The sequence below is a fragment of the Acyrthosiphon pisum genome, chromosome X (genome assembly GCF_005508785.2).
Source record: "Acyrthosiphon pisum isolate AL4f chromosome X, pea_aphid_22Mar2018_4r6ur, whole genome shotgun sequence".
Taxonomy (NCBI): Eukaryota; Metazoa; Arthropoda; class Insecta; order Hemiptera; family Aphididae; genus Acyrthosiphon; species Acyrthosiphon pisum.
The window spans coordinates 42,835,468-42,860,619 of record NC_042493.1 but is presented as its reverse complement, the minus strand read 5'-3'; the positions used below and the strand labels follow the sequence as shown (position 1 = coordinate 42,860,619).

General features: G+C 30.4%; 1 protein-coding gene across 2 annotated transcripts in view; it reads left to right on the top strand.

The window, feature by feature from the left end:
* The window catches only part of LOC103307623, a 32,899-nt gene extending 11,147 nt beyond the window's left edge, over nt 1-21,752 (top strand). For both annotated transcript variants that reach the window (XM_008186834.3, XM_029486329.1), the window contains exons 2-3: nt 13,722-13,889; nt 18,859-21,752. In XM_008186834.3, the coding sequence (XP_008185056.1) occupies nt 18,861-20,501 (1,641 nt within the window). In that variant the 5' untranslated portion in view covers nt 13,722-13,889; nt 18,859-18,860 and the 3' untranslated portion in view covers nt 20,502-21,752. The remainder of the gene's footprint in view (nt 1-13,721; nt 13,890-18,858) is intronic.
* The last annotated feature ends 3,400 nt before the right edge of the window (nt 21,753-25,152 follow it).

Here is a 25,152-nt window from a genome sequence, read left to right as displayed (position 1 = left end):
GGTACCTATATAATAGGTGTTATATTATATTATTATAGTCTCCGTCTGTTCCGTTTACGGACTCGCAAACCAATTGGACCGAGGAAAACTATATGATTTACACTAGGGACATGGACGTTATAATAATAATAATGAAATAAAAATTAGAACATGGTTTTACATGTATCCGCACAAGGGTTGGTGGCAAAGGAGACATCAATTCCCATTGATTACTGTTTTGAATACTGCTAGCAAATTTTAAATTTGGGAAAGTTTTGTTTTATTTTCATATTACTATATATATTATAATATATTTAATTACGTCATAATATAACGCATAAGGTTACAAAGGTTACTACAAAGGTATTAAATCAATTAATATTTAATATCACCTGTGCTGTTACTCAGATTGTAATAATCAAGAAAATTATAAAGGTACTTAATAATATTTTGTAAAAACAAAATCAAATATGACCATATAATATATACCTGTTGTTATTATTACCTACTCATTTTTGATGTTATAGCCACCCCAACCCCCTCCCTACCAAAAAAACCTTGGTTGGCAAGTTCTAGAGATTTTACTTCCATGTCAGCAGAGGTAGTTATCAAAACAATTTTACCCCTTTTTAGTTTATTAAAAATCACACGCAAACACGCAGCCCACCTTATTAAAAATCATTTTGTTTTTTTTTTTATATAATAGGGCATGTAGAAGGTAAATTACTTTTAAACTCTTATTCGTTTGAACAACTCATTATTTATAGGTATATTTTTCTGACAAATACAGAAAATAATTTATTCATTTTTACCAATATTCTAGTTCTATACATAATTATTTGTGAAACATAATATAAAATATTTCACGTCTCCCTCGGGTTAATCAACACCGCTATACCGCAGGGTTTAACTGACAAAATATGTTATTAACTATGTAATAACTTTCGATCTTTCGTAGATAAATTGCGTTATACTGCTCATTAGATGGACGGGTATCACGTCCTCTTAAGTATATTTATTTAATGTGTGTGTGTGTGTATTTTTTTTTGTTTGGTGTTGTCATCACCACCGTATAGTCTGTCGCCTCATTTCCCGTCGGGTATATAATGACCATGGGTATAAAACTGAAAAGCATAAACTATAGTATAAATTATTATTATATATAGGTGCCTCCTATGGGACGACGATAAAATATTATTAACGCATATTATAACGTCCTAACCTAAACCGAATTGGTTTAGGAAATAGTGAAATACGTATATTATCATCATCATACGACCCTACGACGCCATCCGTCCGGCAGACAAAAATGTGCTAAACATTACGAAACACGAGGGAGGGTTTGGGTGACGTGCTGTGGCATTCTATTATATAGTAATAATATAATACACGCACGGACCGAGGCCACGAAAATGTGTATGGAACTGTATAGCAAGTGGCTAAACGAATTATTACGCACCAACCGATATTTTGTTACGAGAAATATAAAAATATTATTTATTATTATTTACCCGGTGTTTGTTAACATATATAATATAATATAGACGATCAAAATCCGGTAAGTGTTCAAATAGATGAAAGAAAAATTATTTAAAATAGATATTTTTTTTATTAAAATTTGTCACCATTTATATATATAATATATATATTTTTTATTACATAATTAGGTAAATGTAAAAAATGTTCAGGACTTAAAAATAAATGTCTTTCACAAAACCAATTATTTGCATCAGTGATGTAACTTAAATCATCGTTCATAGCAAAAGTCAAAAAAAGTAGTTTATCAGAACCATATCTACTATATCATACTATAAAAAGCGTTGATTTTTATACAAAGTCCTATCACCTATAATACTTACTACTTAGCTCAGATAAACTTTGAAGTTCTTAGAATACCTATTATGTAGGACTTCTATAATTCAACAATATTCTTTTTTGCCATAGGATTTCCCAGAATTTTCCTCGTGATATCGTCGAGCCGAAGGCTGTCAACAAGCGTTCAGACGTTAAAGTAAAATTTAGTTTTTACATGAAATAAATTAAAAATTTGAACATTATTCAGGGCTAAAGTGGGGCGAGTATCACTGAAGAAGAACAATCACTGTTTTTACACTTATACGTTATACATATACATGTAACAGACATTAGTCCCCCTGGAATTTTTTCCTCACTTTAAGCCCTGAACGTAATTTAATGTGTTAGAATTTGTTTCATTACAATAGGTGCTACGAAAATTGGGTATATTACCAAAATGTAATGAGCAAAAGTCTAACAAATACCCAACAATATTATATTTAATAGAATTTATAGCAATATTGTTTTTGAATATAGTAAGTGTCTTAGCTGGTATAAAATATATATACTTCATATCAATAAGCATAGATACCTATATGTAAGGTACTTAGGTACTTGGGTAAAATAATGTACCTATATTATACGTGGGTAGCTGTTTAGTCGCATTTAAGACATTGCGGTCATCGAGAGAATAAAATAATATAATATATTATTATATATTGTAAAAATAATCGTCATCGTATTGTAAATGTAAAAACTGTTCTTGTTCTATCTAGGTTATAACATAATATGCCATTGTCTTGCGACTTGCGTTACGAAAATTAAAACACGACGAAACCGTTAAGATATATACAATACCTAGGTATTGGTTACCTTGCGCACTATATTATATTATTATAAAGACGCCGTTATTATGAATATGCATATATCGTTAAATCCAATTCGTTTTCTACAATAATAAAAATTCAACAGTTCAAGTTTAATGCCGTCGCGTACTACCTGTTATTAAATATCAAATAATATTGTATACTATCATTAATATTATTCCATGTACAAATTACAAAGGATTTCCAATTATTGATGCAGTTGGACCGTGAAGGGTGCCCAGTTTTTTGATTCTCGGAACTCAGTGGTTGTTTGGGAGGGGGTGAAATCCCTCAAGACTACCCTTAAATTTGTTACGTGAGTGGGTGGGACAGAGCTTACTATCTCGTGGGCTCACAATAACTCGTGTGGGATGATTATTTCCGTAGTCAAGCCCAGAGTACAAATTGCAGTATCGACGAATAGAGGCCAATTTTCTTTTGTACGTGATATTATACGAACAACGATTCGATTTTCTATATCTTATCTGGTGTGACATGATCTATTATATTTATATATTTTTCAAATTAACCTTTCTATTCTAGTCATCCGAATAAATATGTTATAAACATACCTATAAGTATATAATACGAAACAAAGAAATATTAGAAAAGGCACATTTATTTTATATATGTACAAATTAAACACTATGGAATTATAATTATAAACTTAAGTCTGTTTAAAGTTTCAAAGAATATTTCGATTGTAGATTAACACCAAATTATAAAAATAATTAATTGACAATCATAATGTTTTGAAACAAGAGAGATTTTGATTTTCGGGACCAACTATAGTAGGATTTCTAAGAAGTATTTATGTGCTTTAAACCTAAACTAATAAAATATAATAGGGTCGAAGAACTACCCAAATGTGTAAATTCCCTCTAATTGATGTGTAAAATAATAAATTCACAGTTATTTAAAATAAATAAATTCGAGAATAGATACACGACGAATATTTCCAATAATAATTACATTTTATATATTGTATTTACTTTATTCAGTGACAATAATAAATATGTATTATTAGTACCCCTTAAAAAACTTAGATCCTAACTTAATTAAGCGCCATTTACATTTTCTAGTCGATTATAATAACTTTAAAATTAATATAATTACTATATTATAATTTATAATATACAGAAATTTAGTTTAAAGCAATATGTACTTTTTTAATTTCGCATTCTGTATATTAATTTATATCACTTTTATTAGTTATTTAAATTTTCTTGTCTTCTATATTTTTCATACTAAATTAATATACTCCGTTTTCTTAAAATATAAACATAAATTGTTTACTTATTACATTGTGGGATTCAATTTATCACTTTGTCATCAGAACGTAACTCTCTACTCCAACACAAGCTATGGCTTAAAGGAGTAGATTTATTTTACTTTATTATTTATGTAGTATGTGTGTATATTTTAAATACAATTTTCAAAAAAAAAAAATAATAATATTTGTAGCTCATTTTAGATTCCGAGCAGAGCGGTAGGTATATTGGTTTTACAATGATGTTTGCTTTTTTTGTGGACGTCATCTCCTTTAGAAGCAGTAAAAACTTAAATGTTGAGCGTAGATTCTGGTAGCAAATTGGATTTAGTTGGTACTCAGGATTTAAAGGGGTAAAAGTAGGAAACTTCCTGTACTTTTCATTTTTCAAAATAATTGAATAAAATTAAAAACAAATTTAGAAAAATGTACGCAACAAAAGTTATCACTTTTTTTTTTTATACAACTCAAAAATGACTGACCAAAAAGTATACTTGAAATTGTCATAAAATATTAAAATTCCCATTTTAATGATATGATATAATTTTAGGTCTTTTCGAGCTATTTCATAATTTTAAATTGTCAACTTTTTATAATTTTTTTCCTCATTTATGTTGATAATAATTTCAAAAAACCATCATCACAATTCTTTTTTGTGTACCTATCTACTGTTACTTAACTTAAAATATTTCATAATTCATCATTTAGGTACATTTTCATAAATATTTAAACTGACAATAACTAAATAAGAATGACAAACATATACCGAAATACTTCAATTTCGTTTTGATTCTATAAAAATTAGCTAGTATTTCAAACTGTTATGGTGATCTGTTATATTATATATATGTAATACAGTTCAACAAGTTATTATACATATTAAATAATTTATTTACAGTTTATGATTATTTACACAATACCTACGTAATAAAAATTACAGTGATAGTATAATGGCATGATATGAGAAGGAATAAGAGGCTTAACCGCACTTTATTATTTATCCTATAATATTTGAATGACTGACCCGCCGTATTTAAGTGAATGTATCACAGGGCTGAGCTTTAACACCCCCTTCTAAGACGACATGAGGTGTTATCTGGTATATTGATAAGAAATACATTTATAGTATTATTAGGTTTGTATGTTTTTTACGATTTTTCATGTTATTTTTTATATCGATTAATTGCCATCTCTCTCACAGTTGGTAACTGAAGGTCTTTATGTATAAGGATAGGTTTGTAATATATACCTGCAAGGAGTATTTGTGATAAGCCTCAACTGGTTGGAATGCTTGTATATAGTGGCATGTTGCCTGATGTTAAGACGTTAAAAGTTATAATTATTAGTGTGAGATGTGACTCACGTATTTACATTCCTGTTGGATATTATGTGCCTATAGTGGGCAGTGGCTATAAGTAAGGTACATTATGATTGTTGATTTTGTGAATATATAAGGTACTTAATAAAATCGCATACCTAGTTAATTTCATTCTGAGACAGCTGAAACGTAATAATTAAAACGGAATTTGTTATAAACATATTTCACAATATTTACATACACGCATAATATTATATATATTACTATACCGGAGGAGGATGCATCAACTGCAAGGTGTGCTACGCTCTTGTACCTATATTTCTCGACCTTTGCGGACGGTTATGTCGTCACCGTTATCCCGCCACTAAAAAGTATTAATTCAAAGTAAATACGTGAAACACTCAAGTTTCGAAATTTACAGAACCCCGTCGTTCCGGTAGCAAAAAATTGTTAAATGCCAACGAACTATATCTACTTCGTATCTATAGGTTTATGTAAATTTTTTACAACAAACAATTTTTTTTTTGGTTTATTGGAAAAGTGCCAAAACATTAGTTTATATCCCGTTTTATTTCAATTGGTACGTTGGTGAACCAATATATTTTACTGATTTTCCATCACATAACCATGCTAGGTAGTATAGGTACCTATTATAATAAATTAAGATTTTACTTATTATCATAGTTGTTTTAGTACAAAACGATAATAGCAGCTGTGTCGCTATGATAAACGAAAACCGACATATAAATAATATGGAATAATAAGTGAATAACGGAATAATATTTTAAACAAGTATATTTACTCTAAATGTCACATCCTGTTCTTAAAAGAGTAAATATTATCTACTGTTTTAGTTCATATAAAATAAGAAAAAAAAAACGACAGTCTAATTAAACAACATGTGAACATTTAAAAATCGATTTCTCGAAATTCGCCCATGGTGTAACGCGATTTGTTGTGATCGATTATTATTTACTAGTTTATTTCCATAAACATGGGAATAGAATCTCAAACAAAATATTGTTTACGAAAATGCATGCGTATGTGTATTGTGCACTCCAAAATATGTTGAACAGTGTTGACTATAATATTTAAAATATAAATGCTCGACGTGGCAGTTAATTTCCTGCATGTTAACTATTGCACTGTATATACATAATATTATATCCAGGATAAGGTCAAGAATACGAGTATTTTGTTTTTGTTTTTATGTTAATAGCGGAAGTCTTACCTGTTACTAATATATGCATGTATTTTATGATATATATAGACACAAAATATTTTTCAATTGGTAGAAGGGCTTAAATGTAAAAAACCAATAAAAGAGTTTATCATAACTATATATGTTATTAAATATGAGTAGTTATTAATAATACATCTAAATTAAGATGCATGTTTTTTTAACCTGAATTAGAAATAAATATAAATAGATAATAATACACGAAAAGTTTGGTTATTGGAACACTGTTATTTATTTTCTTATAATTTAAAAGTACTAATAATAGTTATTATTACCACCCACTCCAAAGGACTCGATCATATATATACGAGCCCATTACAAAAGCTCGTCATACGGTTATACAGTATGGGTTGAACTTACGGTTAGACGGTTAGGGACACAAAACACTTAGAGGCAGGTCGTAACACCACTCACAGTCCTAGATTTTATTTTAGAGTCGTAACACCACTCTACCATAAATTATAATATTTTAATTTTGTACTTTTTTGATAAACACTCATCATAACCTAGTAAGTACATCAAGTATTCATTTCTGCGTTGATGTTTATATCGACTTCAGTTGGGACGTAACAGTATACAACGATTTTATATCATCGAATTCAAATTTAACACATTAATTACAGTGATTTTTCTAGACACATAATGTACAGCAGAATGTTACCCACTCGCCTGTTTTTTTGTTAAATTAAATTTATATACGTATTTTTAATATTGATTTCAGTCACGTGTTTCTTCTCGTATCACATCAACGGTTGTTGGATCACGTAATTTTGCCTCGATTCCGTTTCATCTCGTGCCACTTTGGCGCGGACGTGGGAATGAAAATTACACTCAAATATGTCCAATACGGCAATACAATATATAATAATATAATACCTATATTATAGGAAAACAATATTACAACCGCAGTACATAAAAAATAAAAATATATTAATATACCTACCTACTGCGAGTGCGCGAGACTTATATTTACTCGTCAAGGAAGGCAACATGGGTACGATACTACGATCGCATCTTTTCACTGGCGAGCCGGAAACCTATATACCCAATAATAATAATAATAATATCAATGTATTTCTCCGTTTGTCGTGTACATGCACAAGTTTTTTTTTTTTATGAAATAATATGAAACTATATGAACGGTATAGGTAGTATACAAACGGACATTCCTTGAACCTCCTTATTCAGATAATCAGATCGTACGACGTCGAAGATATTGTTATGCAATATATAATATTATATAGACGCGGATAAATGCCAACAAATATTTTTGTCTTTAACGACGATCCGCTCGTCGTGACCTCGGTTCGGCGAATTATCCAGTCGCATCGAACAGATGTTTGTTGACAATAATCGTTCGCGCGGACCGAACCACTACGATCGCGCCGAGCTACGATAACAATATTATAGGTAATAACATTATTATTATTTTTAAAAAAAAAAACAAAACAAAAAAATCGCATCTCATAATGATATTCCGGACCTCGACTTCTGATGAGCCACTACGCGCCCGCGGTGTTTCCGATCAACGGAGAAGTGCGACGCCGCCGTCGAGCGGGTCATAATTATATAATATTATTATATTTGTATTATATATTATTTGTAACCTTCGCGCGATGATGTTTATTTATATTTTTTCCATGACGTGCCTTCTTACTACCTACGCATGACGTGTACCAAGAGTCATATACCTATAGGCTATAATTATTATTACACGCGATTTTTGTGGCTTAAAATCGAACAAAATAACGTCCATGGCCGACGCGGAGACAATACAATGCTCGGCAAGTTTCTGAATAATATTAATTTATCAATACTCGCGCGTTATATTATATTCCTATAGAATATTTGATTATTTCACGTGTATCGTAACGTCCGACTGTCGAAACGTTATTATGTTTACTATTATGTTCTTTTATCGTATTAAAATAGTCCAGGGGCGTGTACAGAGTTTTATTTCGTTACGGTGGGGGGGGGGGGCTGGTAAAAACATTGAATAATATATATTATTATTATGTGGTAATGTGGTATACGTCATATTCTGATAGGTACTCATAAAGAATATTGAAAACAATTTAAGAAAATAAATCAGTATTGGTAAGTATATTATTATATGCACAGAGTGATTCAGCAAAATTAGAAATTGATTTTCGAATTTTATAAGTTTTGATTTTTATTTAATTACCAGATGATAATAATGAAAAATTAATTACACCACGTTTATTTACTCAAAATTATAACACAAAATCACGTGTGACATTATTCTTGTAATTTTTAGCACCATCAATAATAATATTATCTATAATGGTACTCGCAAGACCGACTTAAATCTGAATATAAATAAATTAATAGCATACCTACCTTAGAAATGTCTGCAGTCCCTACAGTCACCCTATATGTTATATATTGTGGTTATGTGGTCAAACGTTTTAATATTATACCTGCTATACCATCGCTGAACGCGATTTATGATATTGTGTTTTGCCATTACGTTTTGCCGATTGTATGGTTTTATCAAAACTATAGAATAACTACTATATAAATACTAGTTGTAGTTCGAGGGCCAATTAACACACACTCATAAAAATATTGCGGGCCAGTGGTGTGCTCAGAATTTTTTTAATGGTTAGAGATAGACAATATTTTATTACAAAGTTTACCGCATGGTCGATGCCCTCTTACCACCTCCACACGAATCCCACAAATAATAACAATAGAATATCCATTAAATCTCAATAAATATTATTTTTATTATGCCTTATTGTATTTAAAAAAAAATTTAATTTATAAAAGTACATGGGTACATTGTTATTCTAGTGTTTCCTAATAACAGTAATGTTACAAAGTAATGAAAACTTGCACGCGAATTGCAACACAAATATTTCCCTTCATCGCTTTTTCAAGACTTAAAAAAAACTACCAATCAGGTATAATAGTATACCTATTATACAGTATATACCTAGTACCTACTTATACTTAATTTGTACTGAGTTGTTAGATTTAGTTAACAATAATATGCTGTATTGCGTAAAAGCAGTCGTAATCTTCTGAGTTTACTAAAATTACTTGAGTAAATAATAAAAAAAAAGTTGTAAATTCACAAAACTAATAATTTAAGTTTTGTCATCTTCGTTTTTAGGAAACAGACTGAATGAATTTATATACATATATTGTTATTTCACCACTGAAAAATTGTCGATATCAAACACACGATAAAAAATCGTTCCTACCTATATTCACGTTAGTTACCAATACTTATACGTTACCTATACTTTACGACAGCAATTAAGATGTCTAAATCAAAACCCGTGTCCGCCATACTGTTGGGTATGTCAAAAATAATGACCTGTGGAATTTCGTCCGCAACCAGTATAGGCAGCCAATTTTTCTTGATTTTCAAGACTTGACATCAAGAACTTCTTCGGGATCAATAACCACTTCTCCGTGGATGATGTCCAATAATATTACTCGCACCGTTCTTAGATTGCATTAAATTCATCAAAACTAAAAAGTCATGATACTATTAGTAAATATGTGCAGTCATTGTGTTTCTAGTAGATTTAGGTTTAAATATTTTGTCAAAATACTGTATGCTGCATATTGTATAATATTATTTTAAATAATTAGTTGTTAAACAAATTTAATGATTACATAAACGGCGTAGTACGCATCTATATAGCTGTTTAAGGAAATTTACGATTTGATTTCACTTTTCGTGCCATATTCTTAGTTCAGCAATTATAGCGGTTTGAAAATCAGCTGAGTCGAGACAAACAGTTGTTGATAATTAAAACACAATAAAAAATTCATCAAAAAAGATATGCATTTTATGATGATCAGTTTGTCACATACGCTGTAAGCGCATGTAATAAACACTCAAACTCGACAATATCAAAAGTACCTACCTGTTATTTAGGATTATAATAAAAGTTTCTCGTGAGTACGCCCGTGTTCCGTTAAACATATTAAAGAAAATTATTATTTTTTTTTTTTATAAACATAATGTACAATTTACAAGTTAACGATGGGTAATATAATATAATTATGATGATTAGGCAATTAAATATGATGAATGGCATTGTTTTTCAGAAGCCAGTTTGTCTTTTTCAATCGAACAGTGCAGGTGGACAATCTGACGAACGATTCTAATGATCGGAGTTTTTATATACATATATTGTACAAATTATATTTCTTTACATTATTAAATAATTAACTACTTAACTATTTATTATAATTCATGTATCCGTGGGCCAAAAAAGGGCTTTGTGGGCCGTGGGATGGATCATATTGATATAGGTACTGTACCTATAATATTACAAATTATAATACACTTTATCTGTTAGAAAGTCTATATAGAAAACACGAACAATTTTCAATTATTTGTTTATCTTTGAACTCTTAAGATGTTATACTATAATTTTAATTTTTATAAATGTTTATTAGTAGAGCATTATACCTAGGTCTTAAAGTCTTGTGAAAAACATATTTTTTATGTTTTCCAAAATTATTACCAAGTTCCTAATAACTGAATCGCTCTGAAATGGCATCATTTGGACTACGGGGTGCCGCGTGTGAACTGCGAAGTGTAAATTTGCGGATTTGCAATTGTCCTTAACATTGCATTTTGACCATCTGGTCGGTCCGAATTTGCAGTGTTCTTCAAAAATTTAACTGCCTGCCATAATTCCTGCTTAAAAAGCCTATTTGCTTCAACCGTGTTGTACATGAATACATAATTAAATATTTCAAATATTTGTTTGGTGACCGTCCGACATAGTTGGCAAATGTGACCTAGTATAAATTGCAGGCATGACTTATAACGTATACCTATACACGATTTGTTATTTTGCATATCTATATTTTGGTTAACCGTTATGGGTTTTTGTGTAATTTACTAGAAAATTAAGAAACGGTGGACAACAAACGCTGACGCTTGACAGGATGAAGATTATTAGGTTAATGTATTAAGAAAACGAATTATTGCATTGTTATGAGTGCAATGCCTACGAATATTTATAGCATGTAGAAACCAACTCAACAGATCGGAACGACAATTGATATAGGTATAGTGTATACGAATAGGTAATCTGCAAATAATGAAGGACGAGTAAAAGTGCATCCTTTGGAACAAAATAACGAATTTGGTTTTAATAAATAAAATATTTAATTACTAGGTACTTTTGAAATTATTAATGAAAGAAAATTGTTAAAAAAAATAACACAATTGTATATTTTATAATGAGTACCTCCTGCTACGCCCTACGTTTGGTTATTCAGCGATTTGAATTATTATTATTATTATTATTGTAACTATTTTTTTTAAAAATATTTAATACGGTATTGAAAGTTGTTCAATAGGAAAATTAAGTATTACAGTCAATATGAAAATTACTTTTTCTGAATCATAATAAGTACGAGTTGGCTAACAATAAATACAAAAGTAATGAACGGTTCACTGTATAGTTGTAATTTACTTTTCGTTAGCCTGGATTTATAGGTATAATGCGTTATTATATAATTGTTGTGTACTTACTAATTAGTAATTGTCCACAATCAACAGCACTACGAGTTAAATATTACACCTACCAATATAACTAAGTACAAGCAATAGCTATAGAGTTGAGCATGAGCACTTACATTCAAAAGTGAAAATATCGCTTATTGTTATTTATACGATCTGCAGAGGTGATGCAAACTTTCTTGAGCACATTTTATATTATTGCTCTATGATTTGTGCATTGTGTCGTATTTATGCCAACTGCCATTGGTACCTGCAGGTAGATACATTAATCGTATTATTATATCGTATTCCGATTCTAATGCATTGAATAAATCTCCATTTGTATTTTTTTTTTTTGTTAAGATATACCTACCTTTAACCCGATGGTAATGAACTGCGGGATGGTTATGATTCTTTCACCGTTACCGAGGTGCTAAACCATAACATATCCCATACTTAATTAGAAAATAATTTGAGTATTTATAATCAAAACAATTATAACGTAACAATATTCAAATGAAATGTGTATGTACCTACGAAAAAAAAGTAAAAGTATATTAAAAGTGTTGAATATAATAATTGGTTGTCGAATTGAACGTTTATACCTATTATACAGTTATACACTTATACCTATACTGTTTACTATATTATGAGTATGAGAGTGCAAAATATTGTATAATGTAGATTTATTGTTTAATTGCGATGCCGATCAAAAATCTTCACCGGTGAAACGATGATGATCCGTCTCCGAAGAAAACTCTCCACTGGCTGCACGCCATGTTGAAATTCAGTGCCTACCTAAAATGTATAATGTCCATGATGAAATAAGGATGTGTTATTAATTATACTTATCATATTTCTAAGTACTACCTTATATCGTTTAATTATATAGGTAGGTAGATACGTATTATAATACCTACTAGTATTTAAATGGCATAGGTATTATGTATATTATTTTCTTCGGAATGTTTTCCCAAATCTAAAAATTATTTTCATATTGCACAGTAAATTGCCGTCTTCGATATCATAGGCGTTTGAAAATAACAAATTCTGAAGAGCACTATAATAACAAATAACTAAGTAACTATTGTAATAACTTTTGTGTAACACAAAATCTCGAAGGTTCAAAATAGTTTTCTCCGTTTTTTATCTTTCCAAATTTAAAGTTGATTATAATGTTGTATCGTATTATCGTATTTCAATTTAGAATCATTAAATAAAAAAGGAGCGAAGTTACTCTTATTGCGTATTTTTGCATATTAAATAACTTTAAATATTATGGCATTTATTTGTTGGAACGATTACACTTTTACTTAATATGAGTATACCTACTCTAAATCAAGACATTTTTTTAATTAATAATCTTTCTAAGACTTATTTACTATCGCCACCTACAAATATACTGATGGCAACAGGAAATACTAATACATACTATGGAAGTTAATTTTAGTTGATACTTTGATAATTAATTACGCCATTAGCCATTACGGTTATACAATTATATATAATTATACATGACAAGTTTATTTTGTTATATTTATGGAAAATTAATTTTAGTATAATTTGTTCTAGCTATAGGTTTTATTGAAATTTTTATATAATTACACGTTGTATACATTTTAAATAGATTGTTTTATGGATGGAATTTTTCCGTCAATAAAGAAAGAATAATAAATAAATAATAATATCCATATTATATACCTACCCATTATACTTTCCAAAAAATTATGAATGGAATCTTTTATATTTTCCAGGTATGGTTTGGTCTCTCTAACGTCGTCTCATGCGTACAGAAAGCACAACAACCCGAAGCCATGATCAATTCTGTAATTATTGTGCGTGCCAAGAAATCTAGTTCCAATAGAGAAATCCATCATCATCATGTGGAAATAACGAATAAGCGGTAGCAAATACTGTTTTAGGTATATAAACTATTATTAATGTGTATTTGCGTATAAACAACTATAGACTAGACTATTATATAGTATACCTAGTGTATTGAATTTACAAAGTAATTATTACACATTTAAATATTTAAGCATAAACAATTAATTATATTCCCAGGCCCTGATGGCTTATACAATTATATAATACTTCATATTAAATTTATTTAGTAGAAGTGTAGGTACCTATATACAATTATAATATTATTTCTGAAGTGTATAGTCGTATAGTTGTAAGTTGTCAACAATGTTTGAAATTCAACGTACAATATTAATCAATTTTAAATATATTGTTTGGTATGTTTTTATAAAGTTTCTATCACAAAATATTACTGAAATACCTGATCTTATAAAATAATAATTATAAATAGAGCAGAGAACTTGTAGCCACAAATATGCGTTTGAATACCCAAAATATGCATTCATAAAAATATAACAAAAATATGAATTTAAAAAATACAATTTAATGCCGACAATGTCGACATCACATTCTAAACGATTACCTAACCTATATATTAATGAAATTGTATTAATATACGGCAAATTAATCTTATCGTCTTCAAAGGCAATCTTCAAGCGTTGATTGAAAAAACGTGCGCCCGCGGACAGCTAAAAACCATATTATATGACGAAAACTAAAAATTAATTTATGTTTTGCTGTATTGTTTAAAATATAAACGTTAGTGGAGAAAAAATTGACAAAATTATTAATTATGTTAAAATACGTCTCCTAAAGTATAAGATTTAAGAAATTAAGCCCTAAAACAAAAATAACTCAAAATAATAAATATGCATTTATATGCAAAATGCCAAAATCAATTATCAAATATCAAAACTATCTTTGTGAAAGCATGCAATATATTCGTATCGTAGTCTACTAATTTTTGTGACTGTGTAAAACAAATATGCAAATGCTACAAGTCCTCTTCCCTAATTATCAACAATGCTCGGAGGATGACCAAATCAAAAGGACTTATGGTCCTGTGGACATTTTTAAACAATAAAAATGTGCTTGAGACACGAAAATAAACCTTCTTGATTTTATTATTATCTTGTAAAGTTGATTTAATAGGTAAATATTTTACTACATTTTGACCTTATAAGAAACAATGTATAATTAACTTATGTATGTTACGGTCAAATTCGTTATTCGAACAAAAACGTCATTGACTAAGAATGGCTAATTATCTACCTAGCAATATGAGAAATTGTTGTTAAAAATCAAAATTCTTACTGCAAATTACATTTTTGACGGGTCAAAAATGCCACTGCCTAGGACTGATGATGGCCAATGATGATAAATGAAATATTATTATATCTTATTATTTATTTTCATACGCAGAGCTGTAATTACATTCTATTAATTGAATAAAAATTTGATACAGTAAACTGTTGGTATATCATTAAACTAAAAAACCAATAGACACCTATTGTAGTATATCCGTTTATACTTTTTTTACAATAGTTCAGATTGGTGCTGTGCATTTTTCCCGGTTTACCATAGTTATTATTAATTAACGAATGAATAGAACGCTTTTCATTTAAATAACATCAATAAAGAAAATGATAAATTTAATAAAGTTAGGTTAAATTAATTGTATTATGTAACATAGGCATATATTATATATAGTACATTATTATCTGTTGGTGAGACAAATTATATATATATATATATATATAATATATCTGAATATTGCTATGCAGTGCGCTTCAACAACTAAAATGTTCCATACCACAAATGACATTACAGATTACGATTACTACTTATACTTTATAATATTGAGTGAAGACATTATATACATATCCAGCAGTTGAAATAAATGCAGTTTCAAATATTACTTTTTAAAATAATGACTTATGATAAAATCCAACAATACAATATAATATATAATACACAAAATATTAATATTACATTTTTATTCGGTCATATCAAGATATCGGTCTATGACATTATATTATATTATAAAGGCCGGATTATTTGATGTTTCATAATTTCCCTACGTTTAAAGTAAATATAAATATTATTTATAAATATTTATTTTTATAAAAAAATCCACATTATATAAGGAAATTTAACTTGCATTAATATGTATATATGTTGTGTAAATATGTCATAATTATGTAATTTACTGTCAGACCAATGGCCAGAGCTGCCGCGGTCTTTTATGTCTAATAAAAAAAAAAAAAGAAAAAAAGTAAATATAAAATTTCTCAGTAATTAACGTTATTTTCTACATTGACCTACCTACCTAATATATAGTAATACATTATTTATAAACAAACTCCGTAATAGTATGTTATGCTTTAAAGTTTAAGGGAATCCATTAAAGTGTCTAGTGGTCTACACTCGTTGTTTTGAAAAGTTTTAACTTTTTTGAAAATATTTTTTTTACATAATTTGATATTGTTGTAAAATAACATCTTTGAAAATGATTTATATTTATGTCATCTCGTTATCATTTAATATTTTTATTGGTTTGAACGACAACATACATATTTTATTTCATATCCTTATGCAGAACATTTTTTGGAATATTTTGATACATACAATTTAAATTTTGTAGTTAATTACTTATCATTTATATAAGTATTTAATTTTTAGATGAGCGGTGTACAGCGGCGAAGGGTTACTCCGTAAAATGTTGGTCTCCCAGTCATTTCATCTAAACTTCAAATACTTATAAGTTACAACTAGTTAGTTAACTACTCATTTGTAATTCGATTTTGATGTATCGAAATTCTTGGAAAATTATTCTCCTTTGAAATATGAAATTAAAATTATATATTGCCATTAAAAAAGTAAAAAATTACAACGATCATTTTTTTTTTGTTATTTTGTATACATAATCTGTATACCACAATAAGAGTACCTTTGAGCTATATATAAAAAAAGAAAACATGACAAATTTGATTGAAGAAGCCACCTATTGATGACACTTTCGTTTTTTAATTTTTAATTATTTTTTTTTGTTAAGAATTTTTATCTTTTAGCTCTCTGCACCATTTGCGTTCAAGAAGACGACGAGGGTTATCTGGGATGGTTTATGTAGCCATCCTTTTTTTGACTCACATATACAACACAATGCTCAGGTTATCAATGCATTGCCCCAATATGGAAATTCTCAACAATAATATTAATTGCTAAGCCAGAAAAACCAAAGCATTTGGTAATCTCATACCGCCCGATAAGTTTACTACCGACGTTAAGGAAACTTTTCGAAAAATTACTTCTTAAAAGAATAACCCCTATTATAAAAGAAAAAACATCATCCCAAATACTCAATTTGGATTCCGATCATATCATTCGACAATCCACCAAATTAAAGACCGACAAAATATCATCATCGTTCGAAAAAAAAGAACACTGCCCCGGTGTATTCCTTGATATCGCGCAAGCATTTGATCGCGTCTGGCACGACGGATTATTGTTCAAATTAAAATCGTTTCTACCTGCTCCGTATTTCCTCATCCTAAAATTTTATCTTGAAGACCGATATTTCACTGTTAAATTTAACAATTCCTACTCTGTCTACCATAAAATCAAAGCGGGAGTACCCCAGGGAAGTGACCTATCACCTATTCTCTACAATATCTACACATCAGATATGCCCAAAACAAACCATACAACTCTAGCGACATATGCAGACGATACCGCTATACTAGCATCAAATAAAGACCCAAACATAGCCACCCACGATATACAATACCACTTAAATCTAATCTCCAACTGGACTCAAAAATGGAAAATTAAAATAAACGAAAACAAATCAGTTCAAATAAATTTTTGTCTGAAAAAAACGAATGTCCGCAACTTTTGCAAGATAATTCACCAATTACTATCCAAAATGTAACCAAATACCTCGGAGTTCACCTAGATAAAAGACTTACCTGGGCCCAACACACAAAACAGAAAAGAAAACAATCAAACACACGTCTACATCTCCTCCGCCCATTATTGTCTCCTTCAATGAATTTAAAAAACAAAATATTAATATACAAGACGATTATTACCCCCATCTGGTCATATGGTATCCAAAGCTGGGGCCAAGCCAAACCATCCAATATAAGACCCATACAAGCTTTCCAGTCTATATGTCTTAGACAAATAACTGGAGCCCCATGGTATATGACCAACGACGCATTACATAAAGATCTCCAAATCCCAACAGTCAACGAAATAGCAACTCGTCATTACAAAAAGTTTCACTCCAAACTGCACTCGAACCAAAACCCTCTAATTTCCCGCATGTCCTCTATAACCATCCCCAACAATCCTCCGAGGAGGTTAAAAAGAAAATGGCCAAGAGACGCTCTTGCCTAACGGTCTTCGTATTATATGAACCCATCAAATTAAATAGGAGGTACTGTTGATGGACGGTTTTCTCCCCTCAAGACATTCAAGTCATTTTATCCTACCTATGTTATCAAATTTATTTATTGTACAAATTGTATATATTGTAAATATGCTTAAATAAAAAAAATAAAAAAAAACACAATATCAGTTATGAAAGTATTGGCCACCACCATTCCTCCTTGAGTGTCGCTGAAGTAGACTTGTTACTCCCTTTGTCTTAACTCCATATCTTTGTTTTATCAACTTCTATAATAAATCTATAATTTGTATTATCCATTTGATTGTTTAATTTAATTTACCAGCGTATACGCCGCAACCAATTGACACGATAGTCTAAAATTAAGATATTATATATTTATTTATAAATTGTTCTAAGCTTTGGAACACGTAAGTAGTAGGCTATTAAAGTATCAAAATATAATAACTAGTCATATGATAAGTTATTAATTTTTTGGTTATTAAATATGCCAGTAGGTATAAAAAAAATAATTGTATGTAGCATACAAGTATCGTAATATTTTCGTATTTTGGTCTGCAGGGTTAGATAGATTTTTATTTGAAATTATTGACAATAGTGTATTGATGATGTTACAGGGATGGCTGCGTTTATCGGGATCGGCGTGTTGAGGCATATGTTATACCGTCTGATATTTTGGGCGGCTGTATTGTTATGCCTCTCACAACTGTTGTTAACGTTATGGAGATCAGACCGGCCGATGGCAATGAAGTCGAGCAACATCAACACCAGGATGATCCTGCAGAATATGATAGATTTTCATATCGCACGGACCACAACACCACCCTACGAGAGCCTGTTGACCGTCGAGCCATGGGTGGACAAGCTGTCTGTGCAATCGGAGAAACTGATCATGGACCAAGTACAAAAACGGCTGCCTAATCTGCCCGTGACGTATTGGAACCAGAATAAGAACAAAGCGATGTTCTACAAAAACGAGAGTTGTGCCAAGTTCCCGAGTATATACGAATTGGAATTCAACAACGTGTACTGGCAGTCGCTGCAGACATCCAATGGGTCGTTTCACCTCTACAGCGCTTACTACGACGTGCGAAAGCTGAGTAGGATCGGACCAGCGGTCCGGATACTTGGCATGATCAACCGGATCGAGCCGACGGTCAAGACTCACTGTCAGTTTTGGTTCGACGACCACAAGCAGCCCGTCATCGTGAAAATTATGGAATACAAATACATATGGTACAAGAAGTGGGGCAACTACAAGCAGGGAATTTTCCAGCCGTACCTGATCGCCTGCCAGATACCCAAGTCCCATCACCACGCCGTGCCCGCGTCCGTTTCGTTGGTGGAGAACGTGTGTGATAAGGCCACCAACAATCTGCGAGTGGTGTACAACCGTCCGGCTGTGAAGAAAGGTTTCGCGGTGTGCGTCAAAGGCCTGGACTTCCTGTACGAAGACCTGTCGGTGCGGTTGGTCGAGTGGATCGAGCTGCTGCACATCCTGGGCGCGGACAAGATATTCTTTTACCAGCTGCAAGTGCACCCGAACATCAGCAAGGTGCTCGACCACTACGAGTCCGTGGGCCGCGTGCACGTGACGCCGTTGACGTTGCCCGGCGGCCAGCCCAACGTGCCGGGATTCCAGCACCTGTACCTGACCAAAAAGGTGAACCACAAGCGGCAGAACGAACTGATACCGTACAACGATTGCTTGTACCGGAACCTTTATTCATACGACTACATAGCTCTGCTCGACATCGACGAAGTGATAATGCCGATTCGGACCAGGACGTGGAAGGAGCTCATGGAAACTGTGATGGTGAAAGCGCTGGCGATCAGGAACGAGACCCGCGCTTCGTACAACGTTCGGAACGTTTATTTCCTGGACGATCTGATCCACACTCACGGTTGGTTCAAGACCATTCCCAAGTACATGCACATGTTACAGCATGTGTACAGGAGCAAGAACTACACGAAACCGAATCAGTACGTGAAATGCTTTCACAACCCCGAAAGAGCGTTGACGCTGCACAACCATTTTCCGCTGGCGTGCCTGAGCCAGGGATGCACCTCGTACGCTATGGACACAGCGGATGCACATCTGCAACATTATAGGGCTGACTGCGTAAAGACATTGAAGAAAACTTGCACGGAGTTCAGACAGAACAGTGTGATCGACACGACCATCTGGAGGTACAAAAGAGATCTCATATCCAGGGTGTCGAACACATTGTCGTCACTGGGTTTTTTCCCCGCCATATGACGAAAAACAGATTTAAAAAAACAAATCATTTAATATCGTTATATACCGTATGTCCACGAAAGCAGGGTATACAGAAGTTGTTGCGCAAAATACAAGGGTTAGAAAATTTTTAGTCACATGATGGGAATTAATGATTCAATATATTGGACAAACTAAAGTTTGGTCTCACGTCCGGCAAACAAAATTCAAAAATATGCATACGGTACTGAGTAATATAAGTAACTGAGTCATACAGACAAACAGTCTACCCCGCTTTTGTGAACACACGGTATATTATATAAATGATAATAATTAGACTATTTTCATAAAACATAAATATTTGAAAAATCGTACCAACACGTGCGATGACGTTTCATGAAATTGTAAATAGCTTATTACACGCGCGTCACACCAACAGACATCTTAAATTATTATTAATTTAAGAAAAATTAGTAAAATAATTTAAATAGGACTTACCTCTTTATACCTACGTATTTCATAGCGAACAGCAATTAGAAAGTGAATGCTCATTCACCGACAACTAAATAAATCTACATACGCGCTGCAAAGACTGGGCCCTATTAGCGAGTGGAGTCTCGTGAAATTCCGAATTTTATACGACTTACGAAACTATATTTTTAAATTGTTTGATGGGACAACTTTATACAATTATTATATTATTATCACGTTTTATTTTTCTATAATGATCCAATTTTGATTCGATCGATTGTTTTCGAATATTAGAATTTATACGTTTCAAATGCCAAAAGAGCAACAATGCAAATTTAAGGTTCCAAAACATTAATATTTATTTGCAGGTACTTCTTAATTTTTTGAAGATTCATTTTCCTTCGAATCGTATAATATAGAGTTCACCATTTTTGAGATCCCATACTCTTCGTGTATCCTTAAGGCATTTTTATGTTTATACCAACTATTAGTAGGTACTTTTATGGTTTAGTATTTTTGTACAGGCTTAGTACGATTATACAAAAGACATTTTATTGATATTTACCAAATATTTTACTATTGATTTGCCAGATGTATTATTTTTACTTTAAAATAGTACTCAATTATATTAATATTTCTGTAATTATTTACTATTTATATACATTATTTGTTTATTATATTATGTGTGTAGTATTGTATTTGTATTAAATTATAATTTAAATATATATATATATTATGTATTGTATCACCATGTTTATTAATCGTATATATGTATAATGTATATCATATTTATAATATATTAACTATCGTACCTTGTACCTACATTTTGTTAAATTATTATATTAGCTTTACAAATTTTACGAGATCCAACTTAAGACGACCTATGTATTCATCATAAGAGTTATAAACACAAGCATTTGACTTTAAGTGTCTAAGTATGCATTATATAAATTTTATTTATTGTAATTAAATGAATATAAAATTAAGAAGTCCGTTGATAAAATATGTAAGTTAAACTATAATATTAATTTTAGCCCAAAGAAAATAAACATTATAGACTTATAGATAATAATATAATCAATTAGCACAAAATGTATTAGCTTTTAACAAAGAACAAATTGCTAAAAATATATTTATACTCCTTCAAGATTTCTCTGCGTACCTATCTATAGCATGACTTACTTAAGACAGTAGTTTTTCTTGATTATTCTATCTTTTTTATTTTTGCATACTCATTTAACTTAGAACTATATATTTAATATTTATTTGTACTTATACAGTCATACATATTAGTTTGACTTTGAACACTTGAAGTTTAAATTTTTAAAAAAAGTATTAGTAGTAGTTTGGTATTTATAGTATTAGGTTGCAATTCGTAGAACTGAAATGTGCACCGAATGATTTGCAATTATTTTTTGTTCTGCAGAAACCATCACTGAAACTTCACTGTGTGCGGAAACGTGCTGTTTGTAGGAATATAATTTTTTCAATACCAAAAAAAAAAATTAAGTTGGAAGAAAAATTATTTGGCGGAAACGAAAACCAAACATTTTTCATTTTAGCAGAAACGATGGGCGGGGCTTAAGACAATAATGTGTAACTTTTTATTTATTACAATAATAATATTTCCTCGTATAGTTTATGTTCACTACCTATATTTTAATGCGATTGAGAACAAGTACTCAGTAATACATATTGTAAACATAATATTATATTATATAATATAATAAGTGCATACAAAAAGAAACAATATTATACAGTCTGTCGCGTATATCCCCTTAAGTATCCACGTGGAAAATCAATACATTTAATGCGGTTTTTCTAAACTGTAATAAGTATGGAAATTCTGATTGAATGGTTTAAGATTTGATTTTTTTTTTTAAATACCAAAAAATTGTTTGGACGATTAAGTTTTTTAAATTTTCAAGTTAGCCATTTTGCTTATCATATTTTTTATTTAAAAAAATGTTAATTTGATAAAAATCGATCAAGTTAAAGCAAATTATGATTTTGAATTTCTAAGAATAACATTATGTTAGGTACCTCGCAAAATACGAATTGCATGCTTTAATCAATCTCGATTGGAAGTTGAAACGCTGAAATGTTTGTGACAATCTATTAAAATTTAAATATTAGTGAAAGCTTTCGATTATGATTCAAAATTATCAATTTTTGATACGCAGTATTTTGTATGTCAAAATTCATAATAATTCAAAAAAAATTAATCAATAATAAAATATCTATTTAAGTCTGACGATACTTATGCATATATAAGCATATATTATATATATAATTAATGTTTTGATTTGAATATAAATATTAAAAGCTGTGTCTGTCGTTAACTGAACAGTGAAACTAGTTAGTGGTTACCTATTTTTAAGTACCTATTTGAATTATCGTGAAGTTAGCCTAAAGTTACGAAATGGGACAAATAGCCGTGGCGGTCTGGTCTATAATTTTATCTTACAGTTGGTGAGTTATCTTACATGTAGGTAATTTAAAATAATAATTCCTACCTACGCATATCACAATTTTGTAAATTATAATTAAAATTATTCACTATTGTGTTCTTTCTTTATACCTATATTAGGTTACTGCTATAACTTTTTTGTTTCGTACCTATTTTGTTAAACATTCAAAAATAACTCATACTTTCTCAGTACTTAATAGATACATGGATACACGAATACATCGGTATGATGAAATGTTACTTCTGAAACCACGAAAGTCATAGATAAGCTGCTTATAGCTATGGAATTGCAGAGTATTCCGATCGTAAAAAACCATTGTTCAATATCAACAAATTGATGACTTGATTTCTGAAAACAGTTTAAATTGCGTTATCCTCGACTTATAACAGTGTTGCAGATAATTTTTATCTTAATTTTTTTGTTTGTGCATAACTGCACGAATAATGAATATTCAGTAAATTTTTAAGGGTTTGGCCTGTCATCATATTAGGTATTTCTAAAAAATGTATTTTTTCCTTAATAAACTAAAAATCACGTACCTATAGATGGCTATATAGATTAGGTAACATATGATTAAGCTGGGTACCTACCAGTTATTTAATTTATTTTCTAATTTTATTAATAACCTAATCTTAACTCTTAGGTAATGTCGATGAGCAAAATAGGTCAGGTAGATCAATGTAGTTATAGCTCCAAAATTATTCATAGGTACGTCGTCATTGGTGCATGCAGGCCGGAATAAGCAAATCGTCCGTTCATAGAATGTTACAAAAAAAAATAAAATAAAGGAGCACAAAACAAAATTTGTTCGACTGCAGTTTCATTCAGGTGATGAAGAATGGTTTTTACAATTTTGTGAATGGACACTGCATATAATTAGCCAGGATCTAGTATTTGTAGATAAATTAATTTTTATCGATGAATTTATACTTTTAAAAGAAACGGACAAACTAGTAGACACTGGACATATCACTGGGCTGATGAAAACCCTCATGAATCCATAGAATTGCCCAAAATATAGAAAAATGAAATGTTTAGATTGGAATTTGGAATAGGGAGTTTATCAAACTTTTTACTGGAAGTAATTTAAATGTAGAAAAGTATATAGATTTGTTAGAAGAACGTGTGTGGCCAATAATTTCTCAACTTATTAATACCAATTACCAGCAGAATAGAAAGTCCAGTACTTTGGCCATCAAGATCTCCTGACTTGATGGATATTTTTTTATGGGGTCATTTGTAAAATCTTGTGTATCCATCCACCATCCATCGTGTTCATTGCCTGATATTCGTCATAAAATTGAAGCAAATATTCAAAATATCAATAATATCAAACTTGAGACATTATATTCTTGTTTTTAACATTTATTTTCAATTTTAGAATTAATGGCTGTCTAAAAAGTGTTTGTTTGAATAGAATATTATTATTTATTACAGTTCTGCAGTTGTTACATAAAAGAAAAACTACTATTATCTATAGTTAAAGGACTGATGTTTATGCATTTGAATAAATTTTTTCCTTCAATAATTAAAGTTGCAAATTAGAATAATAATTTGTTTTGCAACTTTATTATATTGCATATTTATTTATTTATTAATATTTAAATTGGTTGAACACAATTTAAAATATGTTAATACCAATAACAGACAAACTAAAACAGGTAGTGTCCTCTGAATGAAATTAATTCGTATATTTATGGCATTTTAATGTAAGTCTATATTTGGAAATTTTCATTATGTATAGAAAATTA